Source organism: Bombina bombina, chromosome 6, assembly GCF_027579735.1.
Source record: "Bombina bombina isolate aBomBom1 chromosome 6, aBomBom1.pri, whole genome shotgun sequence".
Lineage (NCBI taxonomy): Eukaryota > Metazoa > Chordata > Amphibia > Anura > Bombinatoridae > Bombina > Bombina bombina.
In genome coordinates this window covers 655211484-655238874 of record NC_069504.1, presented here as the reverse complement: position 1 = coordinate 655238874, position 27391 = coordinate 655211484, and the positions used below count along the sequence as shown (strand labels likewise).

The 27391-nt window shown below is 39.4% G+C and overlaps 1 protein-coding gene across 1 annotated transcript in view; it reads left to right on the top strand.

Annotated features, from left to right (window-relative positions):
- Positions 1-27391, top strand: part of FURIN (furin, paired basic amino acid cleaving enzyme) — a 494229-nt gene that overhangs the window by 395992 nt on the left and 70846 nt on the right. The window contains exon 13 of the mRNA XM_053717718.1: positions 19680-19859. Within this exon, the coding sequence (XP_053573693.1) occupies positions 19680-19859 (180 nt within the window). The remainder of the gene's footprint in view (positions 1-19679; positions 19860-27391) is intronic.

Sequence of the window (27391 nt, the reverse complement as noted above, 5' to 3'; positions counted from 1 at the left end):
TCGCCCAGGCTTGGGCAAGAGATGTCCAGGATCCCTGGGCGCTGGAGATTATCTCAGGGATACCTTCTGGACTTCAAAGCTTCTCCTCCACAAGGGAGATTTCACCTTTCAAGGTTATCAGCAAACCAAATAAAGAAAGAGGCTTTTCTTCACTGTGTACAAGACCTCCTAGTAATGGGGGTGATCCACCCAGTTCCACGGACGGAAGAAGGGCAGAGATTTTACTCAAATCTGTTTGTGGTTCCCAAGAAAGAGGGAACCTTCAGACCAATCTTGGACCTAAAAATCTTAAACAAATTCCTAAAAGTTCCATCATTCAAAATGGAAACTATTCGAACCATCCTACCCATGATCCAAGAGGGTCAGTACATGACCATAGTGGACTTAAAGGATGCCTACCTTCACATACCGATTCACAAAGATCATTATCGGTGCCTAAGGTTTGCCTTTCTAGACAGGCATTACCAGTTTGTAGCTCTTCCCTTCGGGTTAGCTACGGCCCCGAGAATTTTTACAAAGGTTCTGGGCTCGCTTCTGGCGGTTCTAAGACCGCGAGGCATAGCGGTGGCTCCGTACCTAGACGACATTCTGATACAAGCGTCAAGTTTTCAAAATGCAAAGTCTCATACAGAGATAGTTCTAGCATTTCTGAGGTCGCATGGGTAGAAAGTGAACATGGAAAAGAGTTCTCTGTTACCACTCACAAGGGTTCCTTTTCTAGGGACTCGTATAGATTCTGTAGAGATGAAGATTTACCTGACGGAGTCCAGGTTATCAAAAATCCTAAATGCTTGCCGTGTCCTTCATTCCATTCCAAGCCCATCAGTAGCTCAGTGCATGGAAGTAATCGGCTTAATTGTTGCGGCAATGGACATAGTGCCATTTGCGCGCCTGCATCTCAGACCGCTGCAATTATGCATGCTGAGTCAGTGGAATGGGAATTACTCAGATCTGTCCCCTTTACTAAATCTGGACCAGGAGGCCAGAGATTCTCTTCTCTGGTGGTTGTCTCGGATTCATCTGTCCAAGGGAATGACTTTTCACAGACCAGATTGGACGATTGTAACAACAGATGCCAGCCTTCTAGGCTGGGGCGCAGTCTGGAATTCCCTGAAGGCTCAGGGATCATGGGCTCAGGAGGAGAAACTCCTTCCAATAAACATTCTGGAATTAAGAGCAATATTCAATGCTCTTCTAGCTTGGCCTCAGTTAGCAACACTGAGGTTCATCAGATTTCAGTCGGACAACATCACGACTGTGGCTTACATCAATCATCAAGGGGGAACCAGGAGTTCCCTAGCGATGTTAGAAGTCTCAAGAATAATTCGCTGGGCAGAGTCTCACTCTTGCCATCAGTCAGCGATCTACATCCCAGGCGTGGAGAACTGGGAGGCGGACTTTCTAAGCCGCCAGACCTTTCACCCGGGGGAGTGGGAACTTCACCCGGAGGTATTTGCTCAACTGATTCTTCGTTGGGGCGAACCGGAACTGGATCTCATGGCTTCTCGCCAGAACGCCAAGCTTCCTTGTTACGGATCCAGGTCCAGAGACCCGGGAGCGGTGCTGGTAGATGCAATAGCAGCACCTTGGGTTTTCAACATGGCTTATGTGTTTCCACCATTTCCGTTGCTGCCTCATCTGATTGCCAGGATCAAACAGGAGAGAGCATCAGTGATTCTGATAGCGCCTGCGTGGCCACGCAGGACCTGGTATGCAGACCTAGTGGACATGTCGTCCTGTCCACCTTGGTCTCTGCCTCTGAGGCAGGACCTTCTACTTCAGGGTCCTTTCAACCATCCAAGCCTAATTTCTCTGAGGCTGACTGCATGGAGATTGAACGCTTGATTCTATCAAAGCGTGGTTTCTCGGAGTCGGTTATTGATACATTGATACAGGCTCGGAAACAGGTTACCAGAAAAATTTACCATAAGATATGGCGTAAATATTTACATTGGTGTGAATCCAAGAGTTACTCATGGAGTAAGGTTAGGATTCCTAGGATATTGTCTTTTCTACAAGAGGGTCTAGAAAAGGGTTTATCCGCTAGTTCGTTAAAGGGACAGATTTCTGCTCTGTCTATTCTTTTTCACAAACGTCTGGCAGAGAACCCAGACGTCCAGGCCTTTTGTCAGGCTTTGGCTAGGATTAAGCCTGTGTTTAAAACTGTTGCTCCCCCGTGGAGCTTAAACTTAGTTCTTAAAGTTCTTCAGGGTGTTCCGTTTGAACCCCTTCATTCCATTGATATTAAGCTTTTATCTTGGAAAGTTCTGTTTTTGATGGCTATTTCCTCGGCTCGGAGAGTCTCTGAGTTATCTGCCTTACATTGCGATTCTCCTTATCTGATTTTTCATTCAGACAAGGTGGTTTTGCGTACTAAACCTGGGTTTTTACCTAAGGTTGTTTCTAATAGGAATATCAATCAGGAGATTGTTGTTCCATCATTATGTCCTAACCCTTCTTCAAAGAAGGAACGTCTTTTGCATAATCTGGACGTAGTCCGTTCCCTGAAGTTCTACTTACAGGCAACTAAGGATTTTCGGCAAACTTCTTCTCTGTTTGTCGTTTATTCTGGACAGAGGAGAGGTCAAAAGGCTTCGGCTACCTCTCTCTCTTTTTGGCTTCGTAGCATCATACGTTTAGCCTATGAGACTGCTGGACAGCAGCCTCCTGAAAGAATTACAGCTCATTCCACTAGAGCTGTGGCTTCCACCTGGGCCTTTAAGAATGAGGCCTCTGTTGAACAGATTTGCAAGGCTGCAACTTGGTCTTCATTTCATACCTTTTCAAAATTTTACAAATTTGACACTTTTGCTTCTTCGGTGGCTGTTTTTGGGAGAAAGGTTCTACAGGCAGTGGTTCCTTCTGTTTAAAGTTCCTGCCTTGTCCCTCCCATCATCCGTGTACTTTAGCTTTGGTATTGGTATCCCATAAGTAATGGATGACCCGTGGACTGAACACACTTAACAAGAGAAAACATAATTTATGCTTACCTGATAAATTTATTTCTGTTGTAGTGTGTTCAGTCCACGGCCCGCCCTGTCTTTTTTTTGAGGCAGTTCTAAATTTTAATTAAAGCTCCAGTCACCACTGCACCCTATAGTTTCTCCTTTCTCATCTTGTTTCGGTCGAATGACTGGATATGACATGTGAGGGGAGGAGCTATATAGCAGCTCTGCTTGGGTGATCCTCTTGCAACTTCCTGTTGGGAAGGAGAATATATCCCATAAGTAATGGATGACCCATGGACTGAACACACTACAAGAGAAATAAATTTATCAGGTAAGCATAAATTATGTTTTTATACTATCACTAACAAATCAAATTGCTCTATACTTGAGTCACTGATCACTCATCAGAACTTGTGCCATTTGTTACATTGTGTATTATACTTTGAAAGTATGTATATGTTAAATTAGTATTAAAGATAAACATTGATGATGACATTAGGCCACACAGTGTAATATTTTTGACAATGATTTTAATAATCGAATGAGGTTTGATTCAATATAATCTTAAAATGATGGCTCAAAGGGATAGTCTACCTAAAATTAAACTGTCATGAATCGAATATAGCAGAAATTAAAATCGCCTCTTTAATTTCATCCTATTTTCAGTGTATTTCTTCCTTCTCTTGAATTTCATTTTCATTAAGAAATGTCAAATTATATGCCAGCCCATTTTTTAACACCTGTGTAGGGGCAGTTTTAAAACTAGACTGCAATCAGGAAGGGTTAGACAGGTGCAGAGAGAAAACTGGCCCAGCTCTTAAAATATCCATTGATTGCGAATATAACATGTAATCAGGGTATCATGTATTTATTTGCAATTATTCTTGCTCAGAATAGTTATATATTTACACTATATACATATAGTGGTATAAATAAATAGAGATATGGAAGACAACATTTAGGGAATTTAAGGACATGTAAAAATGTTTGCAAAAGATTTCTGACATAAAACATATGTATGTGTATTCATATGTATGTATATGTGTGTTTGTGTGTATGTGTGTATGTATATATATATATATATATATATATATATATATATTATTTCTTGGACATTAACAGATGAAAAATTAAAAGATTATCTTTAGAGAAATGTGCTTGTTCATGGACAGTAATGAAATGGTATGTATAAAGTTGGAAAAAACAGAATATCCACAACATTGATAACTCTTATTTAACAGTCTGATGCTCTTTGCACCGTACTTGACGCGCATGTTTTTTGTCTGGCGAGCATATTGACTCCAGCAAATGTGCAGAGATTGACGCTCTGATAAATCGTCCCCTAGATGTCTAAAGCAAAACAACTTTCTTGCTTTATATTTGACATTTTACCACTCTCTACTTTTAAGGCTTTTCCATTTATGATAATTGAGGTTTATCCTCAGCTTATACTCTTTCTGACTGCAACAGATTGCAGCCACTTATAGGGAAGACTTGCATTCTATGTTTTACCAGTGCTGTTCATTAGAACGTTTTGTTAAGATTAATGGGACAATTAAGTCATTATTAAACTTTCATGATTCAGAGAGGGAATGCAATTGTAAAGAACTTTCCAATTCACTTTTATTATCAAATTTGCTTTGTTCTTTTGGTATTCTTTGTTGAAAGCTAAACCTAGGTAGGCTCATATGCCACCCCTTATGTCAATGCATTTGGCAGTTTTTTCACAGCTAGAGGGTGTTATTTCATGTGTGCCATACAGATAACATTGTGACCATGCCAGTTGAGTTACAAATGAGAGGGCACCGATTGGCTAAAGGCAAGTCTGTCAAAAGAACTGAAATAAGGGGGCAGTCCCCAAAATTTCTAGTGGTGGCCCTGACTGCACTGAATTACTGTGTTGTATTTGAGAACAAAGCAAAATGCCTGTTGTGCCTCTCTGAGTATCTCTGCACAGTCATCTGGCGATGATCTTCTGTCACCAGAAACACTTTTGTAAGTAGAACACGTTTTCCATCAAGTTTATTGGTACAGTTGCACAACTATGCTCCAAGCAAAGAAATCAATGCCATATATACAGTATATAAACATGTTGATTTAAGACTTCTACTAAGTGACATAAAACCAGATGCTTAGAAACTGGTATCACTTAAAGGGCCAGTCTACACCAGAATTTTTATTGTTTAAAAAGATAGATAATCCCTTTATTACCCATTCCCCAGTTTTGCATAACCAGCACGGTTATATTAATACATTTTTACCACTGTGATTACCTTCAGGGGCGGAACTACAGGGGTGCAGAGGTCGCAACTGCGACTTGGCCCCTGAGGGTGGGGACCCAGCTTAAAAACAAAATTTATTTTTTTTTCCAATAAAAAACGTTGACCTGCCACTGCTTGCACTGATATCATGTGAGTGTGACATGATGCTTCACTAGTGTCTGTCTGACTACAGGGGTTAGTGTTTCTGTTTTACCCATTGGTGTTTATGTGTGTGTGTATGTGACTGTGTGTGTATTTATGCATGCATGTGTGTGTGTTTGTGGACCAAGCAAATTACAGACCTTGTTACTACAGCATGGGGGGGTGGGGGTAAACAGTGTCACTATACAGTACCACTATATACAGTCTGGGGGGGGACTACTGTGGTCACTTTATAAAGTACTGGGGTGGGTAGGGTCAGGCCAGCATCTCACCGGCAGATTACAGACTGTCACTGACTCACTATATACAGTACTGGTGGGTTAAACAGTGTCACTATATACAGTAATAGGGGGTCAAACCATCTCACAGACTGTGGGCACAGGGTACCTCCTTTTGCAGACGTAATCTGATTCACATTTTTTTTTCTGTGTTAAATGTTATCACCTTTTTTGGGGGGTGGGGGCCCCTTCTTAGATTCTTCCACCTGGGCCCTGTGGTTTCTAGTTACGCCTCTGATTACCTTGTATCTAAGCTTCTGCAGACTGCCCCTTATTTCAGTTCTCTTGACAGATATGTATTTTAGCCAATCAGTGCTGAATCATAAATAACCCCCACAGGAGTGAGCACAATGTTACCTATATGACACACATGAACTAGTAGTGTCTAACTGAAAAACTGTTGAAATGCACTGAGATAAGAGGTGTGGCCTTAAAGGGCTCAGAAATTAGCATGAGCCTACCTAGGTTTACCTTTTAACAAAGAATACCAAGAGAACAAAGAAAATTTGAAGAAAAAAGTAAAATGGAAAGTTGTATAAAATTGCATACCCTATCTGAATCATGAAAGTTTAATTATGATTTGACTATCCATTTAATCTAGCCCATCCATCACATTAACACATATTTTAATTGTGAAGTAATTGCTAATTGTTGTATATAGGACTCTTGCACAGTAACTGTCAACTTTAAAAAGCTTGTATTACAATATCAGTATTGTAATATTTTTAAGGGTAAGCAAAGGGGTGCTGATGATGCGATTATAGTACCTAGGGGGCATTGAGCGGAAAAGGTTTGGGAACCAATGCATTAAACCATCTTTCTCCTGCCAGCCTGACTTTGAATTGCCTGATTTTCAAAAAATTGGTCTTCTAGCAGAATAGAGCTACTGATTACTTCTGTTTATGATTGCTATGGTTTATGGATGCATTTTTTACTATGCTCTGAAAGTGCTTTCTTTGATGACTTGTTTCCGTGTCCTTGTTTACTGTAAAACATGGATGTAATCCAGTAAATGTCAAGGCTATTTATTTGTTATGTGTCAAACATATATGTTGATCTGTGTAACAAACTGGAAAGATCTTGGAATTTTCAAAGATTGTGTTTTATAGATTTAGCCATTTTTTTCTGTGAAATGTTTTTTTTCTTTGTATTTACTTCAGTGAAGAATGACTTTTATGTTGTAACCTTTCTTCTAGGTTTGCAAAACAAAATAATACTGTGTTTTTTCTAGTATCCCATCTCTCCATGTGACCGGAAATTAGTTTTACATATTACAACATAATTGTTTTGAACTAGAACATATGGCGTCTTTTAGGTTGTTAACTTTTAAGATCATGACAGATTGCAAAGAGTCAGGGCTTTAGGCTCTACTATTTTCAGAAAATAAAAATTCTAAAGGATGAGTCAATCTAAAAGTGCTAATTTTTAAGACTATACATTTTGCAGGGTTTTATTCTTTCAAAATCATAAAAATGATAAGGAGTACACATTTTGGGCCATATTACAAATGGAGCACAAAGTAATGCCTCCGCTCGAGCTCTAATTGCACTAGAAATAAGATTTCCATCTTAATACGGGAAGAGTCCACAGCTGCATTCCTTACTTGTGGGAAATACTGAACCTGCCCACCAGGAGGAGGCAAAGACACCCCAGCCAAAGGTTTAAATACCTCCCCCCACTTCCTCATAACCCCAGTCATTCTTTACCTTTCGTGACAGGAGGTTGGCAGAGAAGTGTTAGATTTCGGAGTAGTCTCTTATGGAGAGTAGTACTCTTCGAGATGGGACTGAAGTCCTGTCAGCCTCCCAGTGAGAGCATGGGTGAAAGTTCGGAGATGCAGGGAGAGTCTTTCTGCGAAACCATCCCAACTCATATTAACAGCTCCATAGGCATTCAGCGTTGACGAGTTTCACTGCCTGCTTTCTTCTCTCAAGTCCATGTCAGAAGCGATGCTACTATCTGTCACACTTGAAGGGACGTGTTCCTGTTCCACGGCATAGATTCTGGTAAGATCGTTTTATATTTTATACATTTATGATAACGCAAGTAGAATGTATAGAATCAAGGGTTAATATCTCCTTAGGGGGATTATTGAACAGGGGGGGAATAATATTATGTTTGTTTGACTTTATGCTGCTTTTATGTGTGAGATGTTATGGGCTCATAGGCTGTTATGGAATATACAGGTTTCACTTTGACAGCCATGCAGCTTACAAGCTGGGAGTGCTTTCTCATAGCAGGGACGGTCCTGCATTGTGCACCATGCGATTCATTCCCTTTTCCCTGACTGAGTGTCTATCAGAGTCATAAATCTCTGTACTGTCTGAGTCATAGGAGGTGGTGAGTACCCCAGCCATTTTTTGTTTTATTTCTCTAGTTCTCCGGTTATTGCTCTAGTGATGGAGGATTCTGTTACTTTAGAGGGCACTCACTCTATTCCTAATGAGTCATTCCTGTTTATAAGTCACTCTATTCCTAATGAGTCATTCCTGTTTATAAGGTGAGTAGGCTTTAGTTCCGCCCTCTCAATTATGTTCCATATGCTTTGATAATGTGATAATATCGAACATGTTTGATACTACGGAGCCGTCCACCTCTGAGGAGTTGTCGTCCAGTGAAGTGCGTACCCTACATTCTTATATCTCTACACATGCAGTTTTCCCGTAGCATTACTGATCCTCCATCTGGAGGGGGCCTTTTTTCACCAGACGTTACTGCGCAGTTCAGACAGTGGTGTCTGCGGCCTTTAATGCTTTACCTCCCCCTGCTAAGCGCAAGCCAAAGATTACATATTGCACTCCTTCCCAGAGTACATCAGATAATTTATTGGATTTACCTGAGGGTTATCAGAGGATGAAGTTCTTTCTAACCTTCAGAGTATGAGCATTCTGGGTCGGAGTCTGCTGCCTTCAAACCTCCAGCTGTGGAGGAACCAGACTTTAGTTTAGGAATTTGCTCTTTCTTCTAAAGGAAGTTTTTTGCGTATTCAGAGGTTCCAGAGGCCAAATTGCCTGATGAACCTTTAATTCCTAAATTGGATAGAGTTTGAGAACAGGGTAGTACCTTATCCTTCCCTGCTCCTGATAGATTGCGAACATTATTAAGAATGAATGGGACAGGATTGGATTCCTTTTTCCCCTCTTCTCCCTTTAACTAATTTGTCCCCAGTCCTGGACTCCAAATGGAGATGTGAGGTTCCGTCCCTAAATGGGATGGCGTTATCTTCACTCTTGCTAAACATACTACTATCCCGCTTGAGGATAGTTCTTAGTTTGAAGAGCCCATGGATAAAAGATGGAAACCCTGTTAAGAAAGATGTTTCAACATACGGGATTCCGGCTCAGTCCTGGAATAAATCCAAGCAGAGCAAGAAGCTCGCCGAGTCTACGTCGACATGAATGGGTGGTCCCCGGTCCTCTTCTGGATCGTGTAGGGGGCAATATGTTGCTCTTTTCAGTCGCTTGGTTCAGGGACGTGCAGGATCCATGGGTCCTGGAGGTCATAGCTCAGGGTTACAAGATAGGTTTTTAAGCCACCCAAGTAGATTCCTCCTGTCTTCCTGACCAGAAAGGAGGGAAGCCTTCTGGGGTGTGTACGGGATCTGTCCTCTAGGAGTTATTGTCCCGGTGCCTATCGCAGTGAGAGGTTTGGGATACTATTCAAACCTTTTCGTGATCCCTAAGAAGGATGGAACTTTCCATCAGATTCTGAACCTCAAGTGCTTAAAGGGACACTGAACCCAAATTTTTTTCTTTTGTGATTCAGATAGAGCATGAAATTTTAAGCAACTTTCTAATTTACTCCTATTGTCAAATTGTCTTCATTCTCTTGGTATCTTCATTTGAAATGCAAGAATGTAAGTTTAGATGCCGGCCCATTTTTGGTGAACAACCTGGGTTGTTCTTGCTGATTGGTGGATAAATTCATCCACCAATAAAAAAAGTGCTGTCCAGAGTATGAACCAAAAAAGCATAGATGCCTTCTTTTTCAAATAAAGATAGCAAGAGAACGAAGAAAAATTGATAATAGGAGTAATTTTGGAAAGATGCTTAAAATTGCATTCTCTATCTGAATCGTAAAAGAAAAAATTTGGGTTCAGTGTCCCTTTAAGCAGGTTTTTAAATGTCCCCTCATTTAAGATGGAGACAATAAGGTCCATTCTTCCCCTCTTTTGAGAGGGGTAGTTCATGACCACGATAGATTCCTGGACCAGCACTTCCAGTTCATTGCTCTTCTGTTTGGTCTAGCTAATTTTTTTAAGAGTGGACCATTCGGAATATCTCCTCTTCGACTTCCTTAACTTTTTATCTGAGGAGTGTCATCCGTTTAGCATAGAAATAGCAGGACATAAGCCTTCTCTGAGAATTACGGATCATTCTACGAGAGCAGTGGTTCTTCTTGGGCCTTCAAAGATAAGACCTCTATGGATCATATTTGTAAGGCGGCTATCTGGTTCTCCTTACATACTTTTCTCCAAAATATTACAAGTTTGATGTTTTTGCTTCTGCTGAAGCAGCCTTCGGGAGCGAGGGAGCGAGGTTTTTCAGGCTGTGGTCCCCTCAGATTAGGGCCCACCTCTCTTTTTTTTCCCTCCCGTTATCATTCCGTGTACTCTATACTCTAGAGCTTGGGTATATGTTTAACACAAGTAAGGAATGCAGCTGTGGACACTTCCCATATTAAGATGGAAAACATAAATTATTCTTACCTGATAATTTCATTTCCATCTGTATGGGAAGAGTCCACAGCTCCCGCCCGTGTTCTCCGATGGGCGGCTCTAAATTTGAATTTTTTTTTCTTCTGGCACCTTTTTCACCCTGATATTCCTCCTTGTTCCCTCGGCAGAATGACTGGGGGATGAGGGGGAGGTATTTAAGCCTTTGGCTGGGGTGTCTTTACCTCCTTCTGGTGGCCAGGTTCAGTATTTCCCACAAGTAAGGAATGCAGCTGTGGACTCTTCCCATACAGATGGAAATTAAATTATCAGGTAAGCATAATTTTTATTTTTATTATTTTTAATGTTTTTTACGTTCCTCAGTTTGCTCTCATATAATGAGTTGAAAGTAAACTGTTTTCGCTCACGCTAACCTGACTAGCGCAAAAAGCTAAAGTCAGAATATCACGTGCGCGTTCACAAATTAGAAGTCGATGGAGTGGAAAAAATACTCTAACACCCCACTCTCGCGCAAACCCAATCACATATTCTTATTTGTGCTGACCCGACATGAAAATATGAATATTTCACATTCCAATGTGCTTCACAAAGCAGAATGTTATATTTATTCATAAATATTTGGTATAAAAACATTGGAATGTGAAATATTTACAGTAAATACGTAGTTAAAACCTTTATTAAACTAAATTTATATGCTTTTACATGTTTTCATCTCCAATGCACTCATATATTTGTCTATATGTGTATACATTTGTGTACATATGTCTGTAAATATATATATATATATATATATATATATATATATATATATATATATATACACACACACACATATATTTGTCTATATGTGTATACATTTGTGTACATATGTCTGTAAATATATATATATATATATATATATATATATACACACACACTCATATATTTGTCTATATGTGTATACATTTGTGTACATATGTCTGTAAATATATATATATATATATATACACACACACACACGCATACATATCCATATTTAGAGATGTATATGTATGTATCTCTGTTACAGCACTTTGCCTGCCTTTTCCCCCCACCAACACCTGAGATCTCATAATTATTTTTTTTTTGTGCAATATTTTTTATATATTTTAATTAGATGGTGTTATGAGTATAACTGTACTTTGTAATGTATTTTTTGTGTTTTGTGATACGAAACAGTTAACCAGAGCTCTATGGTCACGCTAACCCGACGTGCCTTAACTTTAATTGCGCTTAAGAGATTGTGTTTACTTTCAACTTGTAATACAAGCGAAAAACCCAATGTGCACAAACACCCAAGCTAAACCCCTTTTTTGCTCGCACGCAACTATAAGCGCTCCACTCATAATCTGGCCCTGTGTGTTTAGCTCCTGCAAAGGAGTTAAACACATCTTAAAAGTTATAATGAGAGCAGCAATTCATTCACATCTCATGACCAATGAATGACAGGAGGCAAATGTGTGTTGCCAGCTAGCTCCCATAAGTGCATTAATGCTCCGAGCCGATCTAGTTATGCTTTTCATAAAAGATACCAAGAGAGTGAAATAAATTTGATTAATAGAAGTAACCTGAAGAGTCACATGCTCGGTTATAACCATAACATGTCATTTTTTACTTTCATGTACCTTTAAGAGAAAGGGATTGGGGTGGAGTGTTTTAGGAGATTGTAGTACACAAATATGATCTCAGTTCTCTTCTGCATGTTGTTTCTGGGTAGTGCAAGGATGACAAAGCTGTGCTGCACGCACTAGGCCTTCCAGTACTATTTCAAGGCTGACTCCATACTGTGCCCTTTAAATGACAAGCTGAAATAAGACACATTTTCAATAGCTCCTTTCAAATGTAAAATGTCTTAATAATGGAACTTAATATTGAACATCATTTTCCCTAGCTTATATAAAAAATTACATCTTTCATACTCCCGCCCCCCCCCCCCCTCTTTATTTATATTAACCGACTTGTAAAATCAAGTACAAAAATGTCAGTCTAAAGGTCATTTAAGAGGAAGGAAATGTATTGGCTAATAACGGTTTCTCTTGTCCTTATATTGAAGGGACATGAAACCCACATTTATTTATTTCACGATTTAGAAAGAGCTTTCCAATTTACTTCTATGATCTAAGTTGCTTCATTCTCTTGACATCCTTTGTTGAAAAGCATATCTAAGTAGGCTCAGTGGCTGCTGATTTGTGGCTGCATAGATGCCTCGTGATTGGTTCACCCATTTGCATTGCGGTTTCTTCAACAAAGGATATCTAAAGAATGAAGAAAATTAGAAAATAGAAGTAAACTGGAATGTTGTTTAAAACTGTATTATCTATCTGAATCATGAAAGGAAAAAAAGTACCATTGTGGGTTATTTTAGTTGACAGACCAGCAAAATAAAGGTATGTTTATAGCATATTAACTTCAAAACTGTGAATGAAGGAGCCTTTAATTTGTTCTTTAAAATATGGCTAGTGTTTTAAAAACGCTAAAATTGACAATCACTTTCAGTGGTGGTATATAGCTTCTTTCCACTTAGATATGGTAGCAACGTCTCCGAGGTGTTCAAGACTCTCTTTACATATTTAAAGGGACAGTCTAGTCAAAATTAAACTTTCATGATTCAGATAGGACATGCCATTTTAAACAACTTTCCAGTTTACTTTTATCATCAAATTTGCTTTGTTCTCTTGGTATTTTCTGCTGAAAGCTAAACCTAGGTGGGCTCAAGCTGATTTCTAAACCGTAAAAAAAAAAAAAAACGCCTCCTATCTCAGTGCATTTTGACAGTTTTTCAAAGTTAAGAAGAGCTAGTTCATGTGTGCCATATAGATACATTTGCTCACTCTCATGGAGTTATTTAAGAGTCAGCACGGATTGGCTGAAATGCATGTCTGTCAAAAGAACTGATATAGGGGCTGTCTGCAGAGGCTTAGATACATGGTAATCACAGAGATAAAAAGTATATTAATATAACAGTGTTAGTTATGCAAAACGGGACTGGGTAATAAAGGGATTATCTATCTTTTAAAACAGTAGCTTTTGGAGTAGACTGTCCTTTAAACTATTTTTTTTATGTTGTGTTTTTCATTTATGGTAATAACTTGGTTGTCAAGGTTTAGTGGTTTTACCATAAAATAGTATTTTATTCAAAATATCTGATATTTTAGAAGTACAATGCATAATCTACCTATGAAGTTATGGATTTAACCATTAAACATTTAATCAATGCATGTATAAAACATTTAATATGGCATGATATTACCAGACATCCCAACCTGCAAAAACTCATTTCAGTTTTTCACCGGCTACTGCCCCCCCCCACCCCCCAGTTATATACTGGACACCTGAAAACCCTAAATAAGATAGAGACTTGTCATTACAGTAGTTTCCCACTAAAGTCACATAAAGTAGCTTTATTGCACAACCACACACAACAAACCTATTTTCAGTGATCGTACGCTTGTTGAATGCTCAAATATTTTAGAATACGAAGTTTAATTACGTGCAGTAAGTAAAGTAGTATTTGTGTTTTATTAAAATCAGTAAGGGCTTTTTGGCTACTGATGCATGCTTTGATGGGTTTTTTTTAGCTTAACAGAGTAAATGCTATTTTTACTGTCATCTGCATGGTAAAAAAGCTAATTAGCATCATCATTCCACAGACTTTGCTTTACTGTAATCTTGTAGTATTTTACCATAATATCATGGGATTTCACCATAATCACCTAACAGTTTACCCCAAAACTGTTTCTACTTTAATTTGTTCCTTATGATCCATTTTACATGCTGGAGTGTATTACATTGCTCCTTAGCTTTTATATTGGAATTTGAAATAGCTGAGTTAGCCTGTATTAACCCATTTGCATTGCTATTTCTTTAAAAAAGGATATTGAAAGTGTCTATACCTAGGTATAGACTATTGAGAAACTATGTAAACACAGCCAGCAGAATAAATTACACTCACAGTGGGAGGTGGACGAGATAAAGCTCTAAAATGTTAATTTTCAATTGTTCTTTCTAATTATTGTACAGAGATAAGAAAGGGAAGCATTTGAGTGATACGATAAGATCTGTCAGCATGCCAAACCTATTTTGATGGGCTGTGGTTTCAAAAAACCCATTTATTTATTTTGCAAAAAGAAGCATAAATTATTAATTTCTCATACATTTTATATGCTGCAGCTGGTATAACAAGTCTTTGGGAACACAATCATGGAAAAACAATTTAACAGTGAACTGTCCTTTTTTTGAGGTAAAATATCTTCCTTTGTTACACTGAACATTTTGGGCATGTCCCTTTAAATATAGTAAAACAATCTTAAAGGTGGCATGAAACCCAAAATATTTATTTCACAATGTAATGTAAATGCATGTCATTTTAAACAACTTTCCAATATTTTTTGCTTCATTCTCATAATATCCTTTATTAAAGGAGCAGCAATGTACTACTGGGAGCTGAACACATCAGGTGAGCCAATAACAAAAGACATATATGTGCAGCCACCAATCGGCAGCTAGCTACCGAGCCTACCTAGGGTATGCTTTTATAACAAAGTATACCTCAAAAATTAATCAAATTAGATAATAGAGGTAAATTGGAAAGTTATTTAAAATGTTATGTTCTATATAAATCATGAAAGAAAAATGTGGGGTTTCGTGTCCCTTTAAACAAAAGCTGTTTTAAATCTAATTCAGCATTATCAGTTGTGTGCTTACCATTGCTCTATTGATGGAGAGGTTCATGCTGACAAAAACATTGGATTATTTAGCAGTGGAACATTAATTTTTCCAAAAACTGATGCATAAAGCAGTTTGCATGAGCATATTTTTTTTTGTGGGAAGGCTAATTTGGGTAGTTCTCTACAATAGTTGTCTAGACCGGTGCATAAGGTTATTTACCTGTGGTGTGGAATTCCAAATTGGTCAAAAAAAGGAGACTGGGAACCCATTTAAAAAACCCTCTTTAAGAGTCTGCTCTTGATATGCAAAACTATGATTAGGATAAATTGCCGTTTTAGATGCATTTAAAACATACAATCTATGTTTTAGTACACAAAGAAATGAATATCCATATCCCTTTGTCCAAAGTTTAAAGGGTTTGATAGCTGAGGATTATGCTCTGGGTTCCTCTTTCTCTGGGTTTTTGTTTTCCGTCAGAGCATAGATGTACAGAAAGGTTTCTGAAACCTCTGCCTCAGTTTGCATCATAATTATGAAGGGGCAAATCTAACCAGCTAAAGAAGGTTTCATCTTGATAAGTGGTCTTTCTTCCTGATCGAAGTGTTTCACATATAAATGAACATAACTTCACAGGCAGCCATCAATATAAAAGTCCCACACAACCAGCTTTTTTTAACCCCTACTTATGCCTTTATATGAATTTCTTTGTTACTATTGAACAATAGAGAATATGAGAGAATAAAAGGTTTATAGTTACAATAAATGTAGTTTCCTTGTGTTTTGAATTGGTTAAAGGGACAGTCTACCATAGAATTTTTATTGTTTTAAAAGACAGATAATCCCTTTATTACCCATTCCCCAGTTTTGCATAACTAACACAGTTATAATAATATACTTTTAACCTCTGTGATTATCTTGTATCTAAGCCTCTGCAAACTGCCCCTTTTTTCAGTTCTTTTGACAGACTTGCAGTCTAGCCAATCAGTGCCTGCTCCCAGATAACTTCTCGTGCACGAGCACAGTGTTATCTATATGAAATACGTGAACTAACACCCTCTAGTAGTGAAAAACTGTTAAAATGCAATCTGAAAGAGGTGGGCTTCAAGGTCTAAGAATTAGCATATGAACCTCCTAGGTTAAGCTTTCAACTAAGAATACCAAGAGAACAAAGCAAAATTGGTGATAAAAGTAAATTGGAAAATTGTTTAAAATTACATGCTCTATCTGAATCATGAAAGTTTATTTTGGCCTAGACTGTCCCTTTAAATAGAATATCCTGTCTTGGAGCACTAAATATTTTTGTTCCTTCAAATGGTTCATATTTTTACTTCCTGGAATATAAGAAAAGGTATAAATCTCTATTGTTGTTTCAAATTCCCTTATTGATTTTGTCTTTTTCACCTCTACTAAAAAAAGGTTACTCATAATTTAGCAATACAGTGTCCTCATTTGTTTTTGCACAAAAATGGAGCATTGCTTTTAAGAATCCCAGAGCAGCAACTGAGCACACTTTAATGGTTTCCCTGCTTACAGAGCATGCAATTAATGACTTTGCCCTTTATCCATGCAAATCAGTATACTGTTGTGATGCGGCTTCATGTCGTTCTACATCCCATTCCAGTAGTAAAGAGGTTAATTGCCCAGGTAGTCAGGGGAGCACGCTGTGAATTGCAGTCTAAAAAATGCTGTCTTGTTAGGTTGCAGAAACTCTACATTACATTTTATGTTTTACACAGAAGACGTAAAAGGATACGGTTACTGGTGTCAGAGCTAAAGTTATTCCTTACCAAGAACTAAATGCACTATGAGCCTTCAGAAAAAGGCTCTGTGTTACTTGGCTTTAGCTCTTTGGGGGATTTAAACACACACACCATTCACACCTCACTGGGTCACAGCCAGAGATTTAGTGTGGCTTCTGCGCGCTTGAGCATGAATGGGAGAGAGAAACCGTTCCTGTTCCTCTTGTGGCTAAGGTAAAGCAAACTGGCTCTAATGACTATATATAATAGTTGCTTGACAGCGCAGTGATTGTTTACATGCCAACAGTGCTCCCGTTCTAAACCGTTATTTTCTAATGCTTATATATTTGGGAACAGTTAATTGAAGGTTTTTCAAACTACAATATCTAGAAGTTTGTTCCATTACTTTTTAGAGCAAACATGGGGGTTATTGTAGTTCTTTGTTCCGGTTTGGTGCTATGTTATGAAAAATGATTAGAAATTTACAGCTGAAATGGCTGTAATCATTTTCATGGAATGTAGCTGGGTGTTAATCTTTTGAGCCTTCTGATACACCAGATCTGAGTAATATTCCCAGAGAGATGTTCTTTAAGAGAATCGTGTTCATGCACTCACAAAAAATGAGTGCACAAGTTTGGCTTTCCCAGTTAAATATCACAGTTTGATTAATTTCTAATGTGCAAACCAATTTTGTTTTAAAGGGATATAAAAGCCAATTTGTTTGTTTTTTCATGATTCAGATAGAGCACATCATTTAAAAGAAACAACTTCACAATCTACTTCAGTTATCTAATTTGCTTAATTCTTTTGTTTTTCTTTTGTTGAAAAGCATACCTAGGTAGGCTCAGGAGTAGCAATTAACTGCTGGGAGCTGGTTGCTGATTGGGGGCTGCACATATATGCCTATTGTTATTCGCTCACCTATCTTTGCTACTCCTTCAACAAAGGATACCACGCATATTAACCAAATTTAATAATATAAGTAAATTGGAAGGTTGTTTTAAAATTTTATGCGTTCTCTGAATCATAAAAGAAAATGTTGGGGTTTTATGACCATTTAAGCAAAAGTTTAAATTGAATGTAATTCAGCATGGTCAGTTGTGTGCGTCCCATCACTCCATTGGCAGAAAGGCTCATGCTGACAAGATAAGTGCCTCATTTATGTAAAATTCTAACCAAGGTTAAAAATCAGCTCATGTGGTCCCTAAAACTGAAATGCTTCAATTGTGCCAGGATTTGAGAAACTCGGATGTGGCCCTGTTAGACCAGGGATAGATTTGAATTCTGGGGCCACCGGATGTTAAAGGGACAGTATACTGTAAAATAGTTTTTCCCTTAATGTTTTTACAATTGCTTTTTTTACCAACTGCAGAGTAAAAATTGTATGAAAATTAGCTTTTTAAGGCTTATTTGTGTATATTAAAGCTCTGATTTTTTGTTTTGAAGCCACAACCTAATAAAATGGGTTGAGCTTGTAGATATAATCAGATGTCATTACTATATCACATTGTGTTCATATAACTGCTTCTTTATCTTATATCTGTCCTTAAAACAATCACCAGTACTTTGAGAGAACAATGGAAAATCAACATTGTATTACCTTATCTCTGCTATATCGCACTGGGAGTGAAATTTCTTCTGCTGGCTGTGTTTACAAAGCTTATCTATAGCTGGTACGCGCGGCCACAAACTTTCAGAATAGGTGGGGATACCACATGCTAAATTAACAATTTCAAATGCCAATATAAAGGTAAAGGAGCTACTTGTAAACAATTTAATACACTCCAGCAGGTAAAGTGGATCATTGGGAACAAATTAAAGGGGAGAAAATTTTTGAGTAAACTGTCCCTTTAAATACAAAAAAATAAATTAAACATTACAACATAATAAAATATATAAATGTAAACTACAGTGCTTTACCCTTTAAATGCTACTATACTGTGCTTTTGTTATGTTAAATTGAATGTTTCTTAAAGTTACATTGATCTTAGACTTGTGTTCCCCCATATAATGTCTAGCCATACATAGTTAAAGGGACACTAAATACGTTCTGTATTTGATATTTGCTCTGTTCTATTTTAAAGTATCACAATTAAACTGCAATGTTCTTTTTAGACCACCAATAAATTGTCACAAACCTATCAACCAATTATATATAGAAAAAATAAATGTATGACTAGTGCACATTTCCTGAAACTTTCACTTCTTTAAAAACAATTTACATATTGTTGATTTCAAAATATTTTTGAAATAATGTAAAGAACACAACGTAACATAAAATCCTTGAGTAGCTAGAAGTAAACAGATTATCTGCTTTGTATTCTTACGCGTATTGTTTTTATTTGCTGTATCCAGTTATCAAGCTGTGTGATAATACAGGTCATCATAGGTTAATCAGGGACTTAAGGGGACTGTATACACCAATTTTTATATAACTGCATGTAATAGACACTACTATAAGATGCACAGATACTGATATAAAAATCCAGTATAAAACTGTTTAAAAACTTACTTAGAAGCCTCCAGTTTAGCTCTGTTTAAAAGGTTACTGGAACACCCACTGCAAGTGGGAAATAAGACACTCCCCCCTTCCTCTGCATATGAAAAGACCCTTTACACAAACAGAAACAAGCTGGAGTAGGTATACGTTGATATTCTCCTAAAACTTTGGGGCTTGGTTAGGCGTCTGAAAATCAGAGCAGTGTTATTTAAAAATAAGCAAAACTATACATTTAAAAAAATAAAAAAAAAAACTGTATGGGCTATATAAATGGATTATCTACAAAACGTTTATGCAAAGAAAAATCTAGTGTATAATGTCCCTTTAAATAAATGATATCTTTATCTCATTTTGTCTCTTATCAGTATATATTAGTAATTCTGCTTCTTAATTTGCTTCTGTGTTTTGTTTTTGTTTTGTTTTTTTTTAGGGACATTGGGAGTCGTTTAGAAGTAAGACGCAAAATTGAACCCTGCTCTGGGATGTCTAATTATATCAGTACTTTGGAGCACGTTCAGGCCAGGTTGACCTTGTCATACAACCGCCGAGGAGACCTTGCAGTCTATCTGACGAGTCCTAAGGGCACCCGCTCCTGCCTTCTGGCACCAAGGTAGCGATTTAACACACTTCTTTCTCCTAACCACATTGTCTCAACCAAGCTATCTGCTTTCCTGTAAACAACTGGCAAAGGAGCCTTCTTATTTTCTACACAGCCCCTATTAATCCTCTTTATTTCTGAAGTTATGATACAAGGAACAATCACTAGAGACACGTTCTAAGCAGTTAGCAAGTAATCATACATGATCTGCATAGTGTTACAAATGTTTATAGATATAATACAAATATTTTATACCTATATGGTTGTTAGCAAAACAGCACTCACTCTTAAAATGAGTTGCAATTATTCTGTAATTATGAGAAATCCACAGCCCAGCAACATGATTTCTGCTTCTCAAACTTTTTCCCAAGATGCCGCTGGTCGATCACTGATATTCTTCTCAGTTACATAAAACAGCCTTTAGATCAGAGTTTGATCATTTTAGAAATTAACATAGGTTCCAGCTTTTTAGAAGTGTAAGGAAAATGATTTTGGATATAGGTGTATGTACATATGTAGAATAAAGAGGTGCTGGGATAGAATTCTAGGCGTTGACTAACTGAATCCTCGATTTGTTAACCCCTGCCTTACTAGTTTTTATACACATTTAATGGTCTCAGCTTCTCTTGTTGTGATATTTTGATGTTTAGCTACTTGGCTGCAGAACATTACATAGCAAGGGGTTACATTATCTGTCTGCTTCACATGGCTTGGTTTTCTGATCTTAACAGCATTCTCAAAAAAAAGATTTGTGTTCCAGTTATACAAAAAAAGTGTTAAACATTTTAATTTTTGCAGTATATGAAAGTGAAAAAAATGTAATGAATTTCTGACATAATATATGCATTTCACACTTTAGATCACACAGTGCTTCATTAATTCTGTTGTTCTTATGCCTTAAAAATGTGGTTCTCTTAGGCTTTAGACTTAGTAAGCATGAACTTACCAGATGGGTTTGCATAGAATTATAAAATAAAAGCATTTATTTCTCTTGCAAGGTGTATCCAGTCCACGGATTCATCCTTACTTGTGGGATATTCTCATTCCCTACAGGAAGTGGCAAAGAGCACACAGCAAAGCTGTCCATATAGCTCCCCCTCTGGCTCCGCCCCCCAGTCATTCTCTTTGCCGCTCTAACAAGTAGCATCTCCACGGGAGGGTAAAGTGAATGTGGTGTTAGATTTGTAATTTTTATATCTTCAATCAAAAGTTTGTTATTTTTAAATAGTACCGGTTTGTGCTATTTACTCTCTGGCAGAAATATGATGAAGAATTCTGCTGAGAGGAAAATTATTTAGCATGTTGTAACTAAAATCCATTGCTGTTCCCACACAGGACTGAGGAGTACCAGAAAACTTCAGTTGGGGGGAACAGTTTGCAGGCTTAACTGCTTTGAGGTATGTTTCAGTCATCTTTTTTTCTAGTCAAGACAAGATAATGCTAGAAGACTGACAAGATTCCCCATGTGGGAAGGGTAAGCCATGTTCTGAAACTTAGTATAGAACTAGAGGCTTATTTAAGTGGGCTCAATAGACTGGTTATCACTTTAACAGGGCAATTGATTATTTTGTTTAGAAAAATACTCTTTATTGACACTTTTAAGCACTTTTGATGTGTTTATTGGGGTTTTATTCCACATGGCATTATTTTTAGTCACCTAAATTGGGTTCTGAAGGCCCCACAGCTGTGGAGTGGGAGGGGCCTAATTTCGCACCTCAGTTGCGCAGATTATTCTGACAAGATTTCCCTGCATGCTGCTTCACATGGGTCCAGAGACTGCTTGAGGACTCCAGGAGGCTTGATTTTCTCAAATTCAATCCTTAAGGGAAGGTAGGGCCACAGCAGGCTGCTGTGGCAAGGGGCTGTAGTTTATTAACCGGTTGTTTGCTTTAGGCGGCTCCGGTTTGGGCATTAAAGGGTTAATCAGGCTGAAACTTACTGTGCAACCATATCGAAGCATTAGGCACATACTGTAAAAATTTCAAGAGATTTGGTTCATTTTTCACTGTTTTGTAAAATTGTGTGCGCTTTTATTATCTTAAAGGCACAGTACCATTTATTGCAAATTGTATTTTTTATTACATAAAGGGTTTTTCCAAGCCTGCTTGTGTATAATACCAATCTGTTAAACATGTCTGACACTAAGGAAAAGCCTTGTTCTATGTGTTCAGAAGCCATGGTGGAACCCCCACTCAAGATGTGTCCCAAGTGCACTAATGTGTCTATACACTTTAAAGATCATATTGTGTCACTTAAAAATATAGCCCTAGATGATTCTTTGACTGAGGGTAATGAGGATAGTCCGCCTTCCTCTCCCCATGTGTCATCTCCAGTTACGCCCGCTCCAGCGATACCTAGTACCTCTAGTGCATTAGCACTGATTACATTGCAACAACTGGCGGCAGTCATGGATAATTCCCTTGCGGCCTTTCTATCCAAACTGCCAGCTTTCCCAAAAAAGCGCGATAGCTCGGTTTTGAGAACAGATGAGGAGCAGTCGGAAGCTTTGGGAGGCTTATGTGATGTACCCTCACAACACTCTGAAGTAGGGGCGAGGGATGTTATGTCTGAGCGAGAAATTTCTGATTCAGGAAAAGTTTCTCAGCGGGCAGAATCAGATTCACTAGCATTTAAATTGGAACACCTCCGCGTACTGCTTAGGGAGGTCTTATCAACTCTGGATGATTGTGACCCTATGGTGGTCCCAGAGAAATTGTGTAAAATGGACAAATATCTAGAAGTCCCTGTATACACTGATGCGTTTCCGATCCCTAAGAGGGTGGCGTATATCGTTGCTAGGGAGTGGGAAAGACCAGGTGTACCTTTTTGTTCCCCCACCTATCTTTAAGAAAATGTTCCCCATAACTGATCCCAGGCGAGGCGCGTGGCAGACGGTCCCTAAGGTAGAGGGGGCAGTTTCCACACTAGCCAAGTGCACAACCATACCAATTGAAGACAGTTGTGCTTTCAAAGATCCTATGGATAAAAAATTAGGTGGTTTACTAAAGAAAATATTTGTTCAACAAGGTTTCCTTCTCCAACCTATTGCCTGCATTATTCCTGTAACTACTGCAGCGGCTTTCTGGTATGAGGCGCTGTAGGAGTCGCTCCAGACGGAGACCTCATATGACGAAATTATGGATAGAATTAAGGCTCTAAAGCTGTCTAATTCTTTTATCACAGATGCCGCTTTGCAATTAGCTAAGTTAGCAGCGAAAAATTCTGGTTTTGCCATCATGGCGCGCAGAGCGCTTTAACTTAAATCATGGTCGGCCGACGTGTCGTCTAAAACAAAATTACTGAATATTCCTTTTAAGGGAAAGATCCTTTTCGGGCCCGAGTTGAAAGAGATTATTTCGGATATCACTGGTTCAAAGGGCCATGCCCTCCCGCAAGATAGGCCTTTTAAGGCTAAAAACAAGGCTAATTTTCGTTCCTTTCGCAACTTCAGGAGCGGTCCTGCTTCAGCCTCTGCTACTGCAAAGCAAGAGGGTAACACTTCACAGCCCAAGGCAACCTGGAAGCCTTTGCAGGGCTGGAACAAGGGTAAACAGGCCAAGAAGCCTGCAGCTGCTACTAAGACAGCATGAAGGGGTAGCCCCCGATTCGGGACCGGATCTGGTAGGGGGCAGACTCTCTCTCTTTGCTCAGGCTTGGGCAAGAGATGTTCCCGATCCCTGGGAATTAGAGAGAGTTGCTCAGGGATATCTTCTAGAATTCAAGGACTCTCCTCCAAGGGGAAGGTTCCACATTTCTCGTCTGTCTACAGACCAAACAAAGAAAGAGGCGTTCTTACGCTGTGTAGAAGATATACTCAAGATGGGAGTGATATATCCAGTTCCAATTACAGAACAAGGACTGGGTTTTTACTCAAACCTGTTTGTGGTTCCCAAAAAGGAAGGAACTTTCAGACCAATCCTGGATCTAAAAATTCTAAACAAATTCCTCAGAGTTCCATCTTTCAAGATGGAAACCATTCGGACAATCTTACCGATGATCCAGGAAGGTCAATATATGACTACCGTGGATCTAAAGGATGCGTACCTTCATATTCCTATCCACAAAGATCACCATCAGTTCCTAAGGTTCGCTTTTCTGGACAAGCATTACCAGTTCGTGGCCCTTCCCTTCGGGTTGGCCACCGCTCCCAGAATTTTCACAAAGGTGCTAGGGTCCCTTCTAGCGGTACTGAGACCGCGGGGCATTGCAGTAGCACCTTATCTGGACGACATCTTAATACAGGCGTCTTTTCCCAGAGCCAAGGCTCATACGGATATTGTTCGGGCCTTTCTAAGGTCTCACGGGTGGAAGGTGAACACCGAAAAAAGTTCTCTGTCCCCGCTCACAAGGGTTCCCTTCCTGGGAACATTAATAGACTCGGTAGAAATGAAAATATTTCTGACGGAGGTCAGAAGGTTAAAGCTTCTAAGTACTTGCCGAGTTCTTCATTCCATTCCTCGGCCATCTGTAGCTCAGTGCATGGAGGTAATTGGATTAATGATAGCAGCAATGGACGTAGTCCCTTTTGCTCGAATTCATCTCAGGCCACTGCAATTGTGCATGCTCAAACAGTGGAATGGGGATTATGCAGATTTGTCTCCTCAAATCCAACTGGACCAGAAAACCAGAGATTCTCTTCTCTGGTGGTTGTCTCAGGATCACCTGTCGCAGGGAATATGCTTCCGCAGACCAGAGTGGATCATTGTAAAGACCGACGCCAGTCTGTTAGGCTGGGGCGCGGTCTGGGGCTCCCTGAAAGCTCAGGGCCTATGGTCTCGGGAAGAGTCTCTTCTCCCGATAAACATTTTGGAACTGAAAGCGATATTCAACACGCTCCAGGCATGGCCTCATCTAGCGGTGGCCAAGTTCATCAGATTTCAGTCGGACAACATCACGACTGTAGCATACATAAATCATCAGGGAGGAACAAAGAGTTCCTTAGCGATGAAGGAAGTAACCAAGATAATCAGGTGGGCGGAGGAACATTCTTGCCATCTATCTGCAATTCACATCCCAGGAGTAGACAACTGGGAAGCGGATTTCCTAAGTCGTCAGACTTTTCACCCGGGGGAGTGGGAACTCCACCCGGAGGTATTTGCTCAGCTGACTCAGCTATGGGGCATTCCAGAGTTGGATCTGATGGCGTCCCGTCAGAACACCAAACTTCCTCTTTACGGTTCCAGGTCCAGGGACTCCAAGGCGGCATTGATAGATGCTCTAGTAGCGCCTTGGTCCTTCAATCTGGCCTATGTCTTTCCACCGTTTCCCCTTCTCCCTTGGCTGGTAGCCAGAATCAAACAGGAGAAGGCCTTGGTAATTCTGATAGCGCCTGCGTGGCCACGCAGGACTTGGTATGCAGACCTAGTGGACATGTCGTCTGTCCCACCATGGACACTGCCAATGAGGCAGGATCTTCTAATGCAGGGTCCATTCAAGCATCCAAATCTAGTTTCTCTGCAGCTGACTGCTTGGAGATTGAACGCTTAATTCTATCCAAGCGTGGGTTCTCTGAATCAGTCATAGATACTCTGATCCAAGCTAGAAAACCTGTCACCAGGAAAATTTACCATAAGATATGGCGGAAATATCTTTGTTGGTGTGAATCCAAGGGTTACTCGTGGAGTAAGATTAGGATTCCAAGGATATTGTCTTTTCTCCAAGAAGGATTGGAGAAAGGTTTATCAGCTAGTTCCTTAAAGGGGCAGATATCCGCTCTGTCTATCCTTTTACACAAGCGTCTGGCAGAAGTACCAGATGTTCAAGCGTTTGCACAGGCGTTAGTCAGAATCAAGCCTGTCTATAAACCTGTGGCTCCTCCATGGAGTCTAAATTTAGTTCTTTCAGTTCAAGGGGTTCCGTTTGAACCTTTACATTCCATAGATATTAAGTTATTATCTTGGAAAGTTTTGTTTTTGATCCATGCAGATATGGTGGTTTTGCGTACCAAACCTGGTTTTCTTCCTAAAGTTGTTTCTAATAAGAACATTAACCAGGAAATCATGGTTCCTTCTCTGTGTCCTAATCCAGCTTCTAAGAAGGAACGGCTTTTACACAATCTTGATGTGGTTCGTGCTTTGAAATTCTATTTACAAGCAACTAAGGATTTCAGACAAACATCATCTTTGTTTGTTGTCTATTCTGGTAAGAGGAGAGGTCAAAAAGCGACGGCTACCTCTCTTTCCTTCTGGTTGAAAAGCATCATCCGATTGGCTTATGAGACTGCTGGGCAGCAGCCTCCTGAACGAATTACAGCTTATTCCACCTGAGCTGTGGCTTCCACTTGGGCCTTCAAGAATGAGGCTTCTGTTGAACAGATTTGTAAGGCAGCGACTTGGTCTTCACTGCATACTTTTGCCAAATTTTACAAATTCGATACTTTTGCTTCTTCGGAGGCTATTTTTGGAAGAAAGGGTTTGCAAGCAGTGGTGCCTTCCGTTTAAGGTACATGTCTTGTTCCCTCCCTTCATCCGTGTCCTAAAGCTTTGGTATTGGTATCCCACAAGTAAGGATGAATCCGTGGACTGGATACACCTTGCAAGAGAAAACAGAATTTATGCTTACCTAATAAATTACTTTCTCTTGCGGTGTATCCAGTCCACGGCCCGCCCTGGTTAGTCAGGTTAAAATTTCTTGTTTAAACTACAGTCACCACTGCACCCTATGGTTTCTCCTCTTTCTCCTAACCGTCGGTCAAATGACTGGGGGGCGGAGCCAGAGGGGGAGCTATATGGACAGCTTTGCTTTGTGCTCTCTTTGCCACTTCCTGTAGGGAATGAGAATATCCCACAAGTAAGGATGAATCCGTGGACTGGATACACCGCAAGAGAAAGTAATTTATCAGGTAAGCATAAATTCTGTTTTTTGTAAAAAGTTCTGTAGATTTTTTTCTTTCATAAGGTGGTAAGAGTCCACGAGCCTTAACATATGGGATTAAACTCCACTCCACTAGGAGGCAGTCAAAAATTACCCAACATAACAAAAGCTATAATCCCTCCCACTTTCTGATTCTCTTCAGTCTTACTTTTGGCTTTCAAAGGAGGAGGTGAAAATGTGATGTGCTTAGACTTCTTTATGAAAAGAGGTTCTCAAACTGCTTTGAGGTCTGTTTTCCCTCTGAGGACCAAGAAAAGGGCAGAAGGATGTAAAGCTGTGATATAGGCAGTGAAAGTAATTCTTCTGAGGGCGTTTTTCACAAGCCTGCCACAGGTGTCGCTGGGACTGGTTCTGCAGTCTCCTCCTGTTGGCTTTGCCAGGGTATCTTCTATGCAAGATCTAGTGTCAGCGAACTTGGACTCTTCTATTGGACGCAGGATGTATGCAGCTGGGTAAGCACAGTGAGTGTTACACAGGTAAGTATGTCACTTACATTCACAGCCCGCAGGCTTCTTAGCAGGTAAATTAGTCTTTGTACATGTGGGCTAGGGGACACACATTTCTTTCATGTAATTGGCAAGAGTCCATGAGCTAGTGACTTATGGGATATACAATCCTACCAGGAGGGGCAAAGTTTCCCAAACCTCAAAATGCCTATAAATACACCCCTC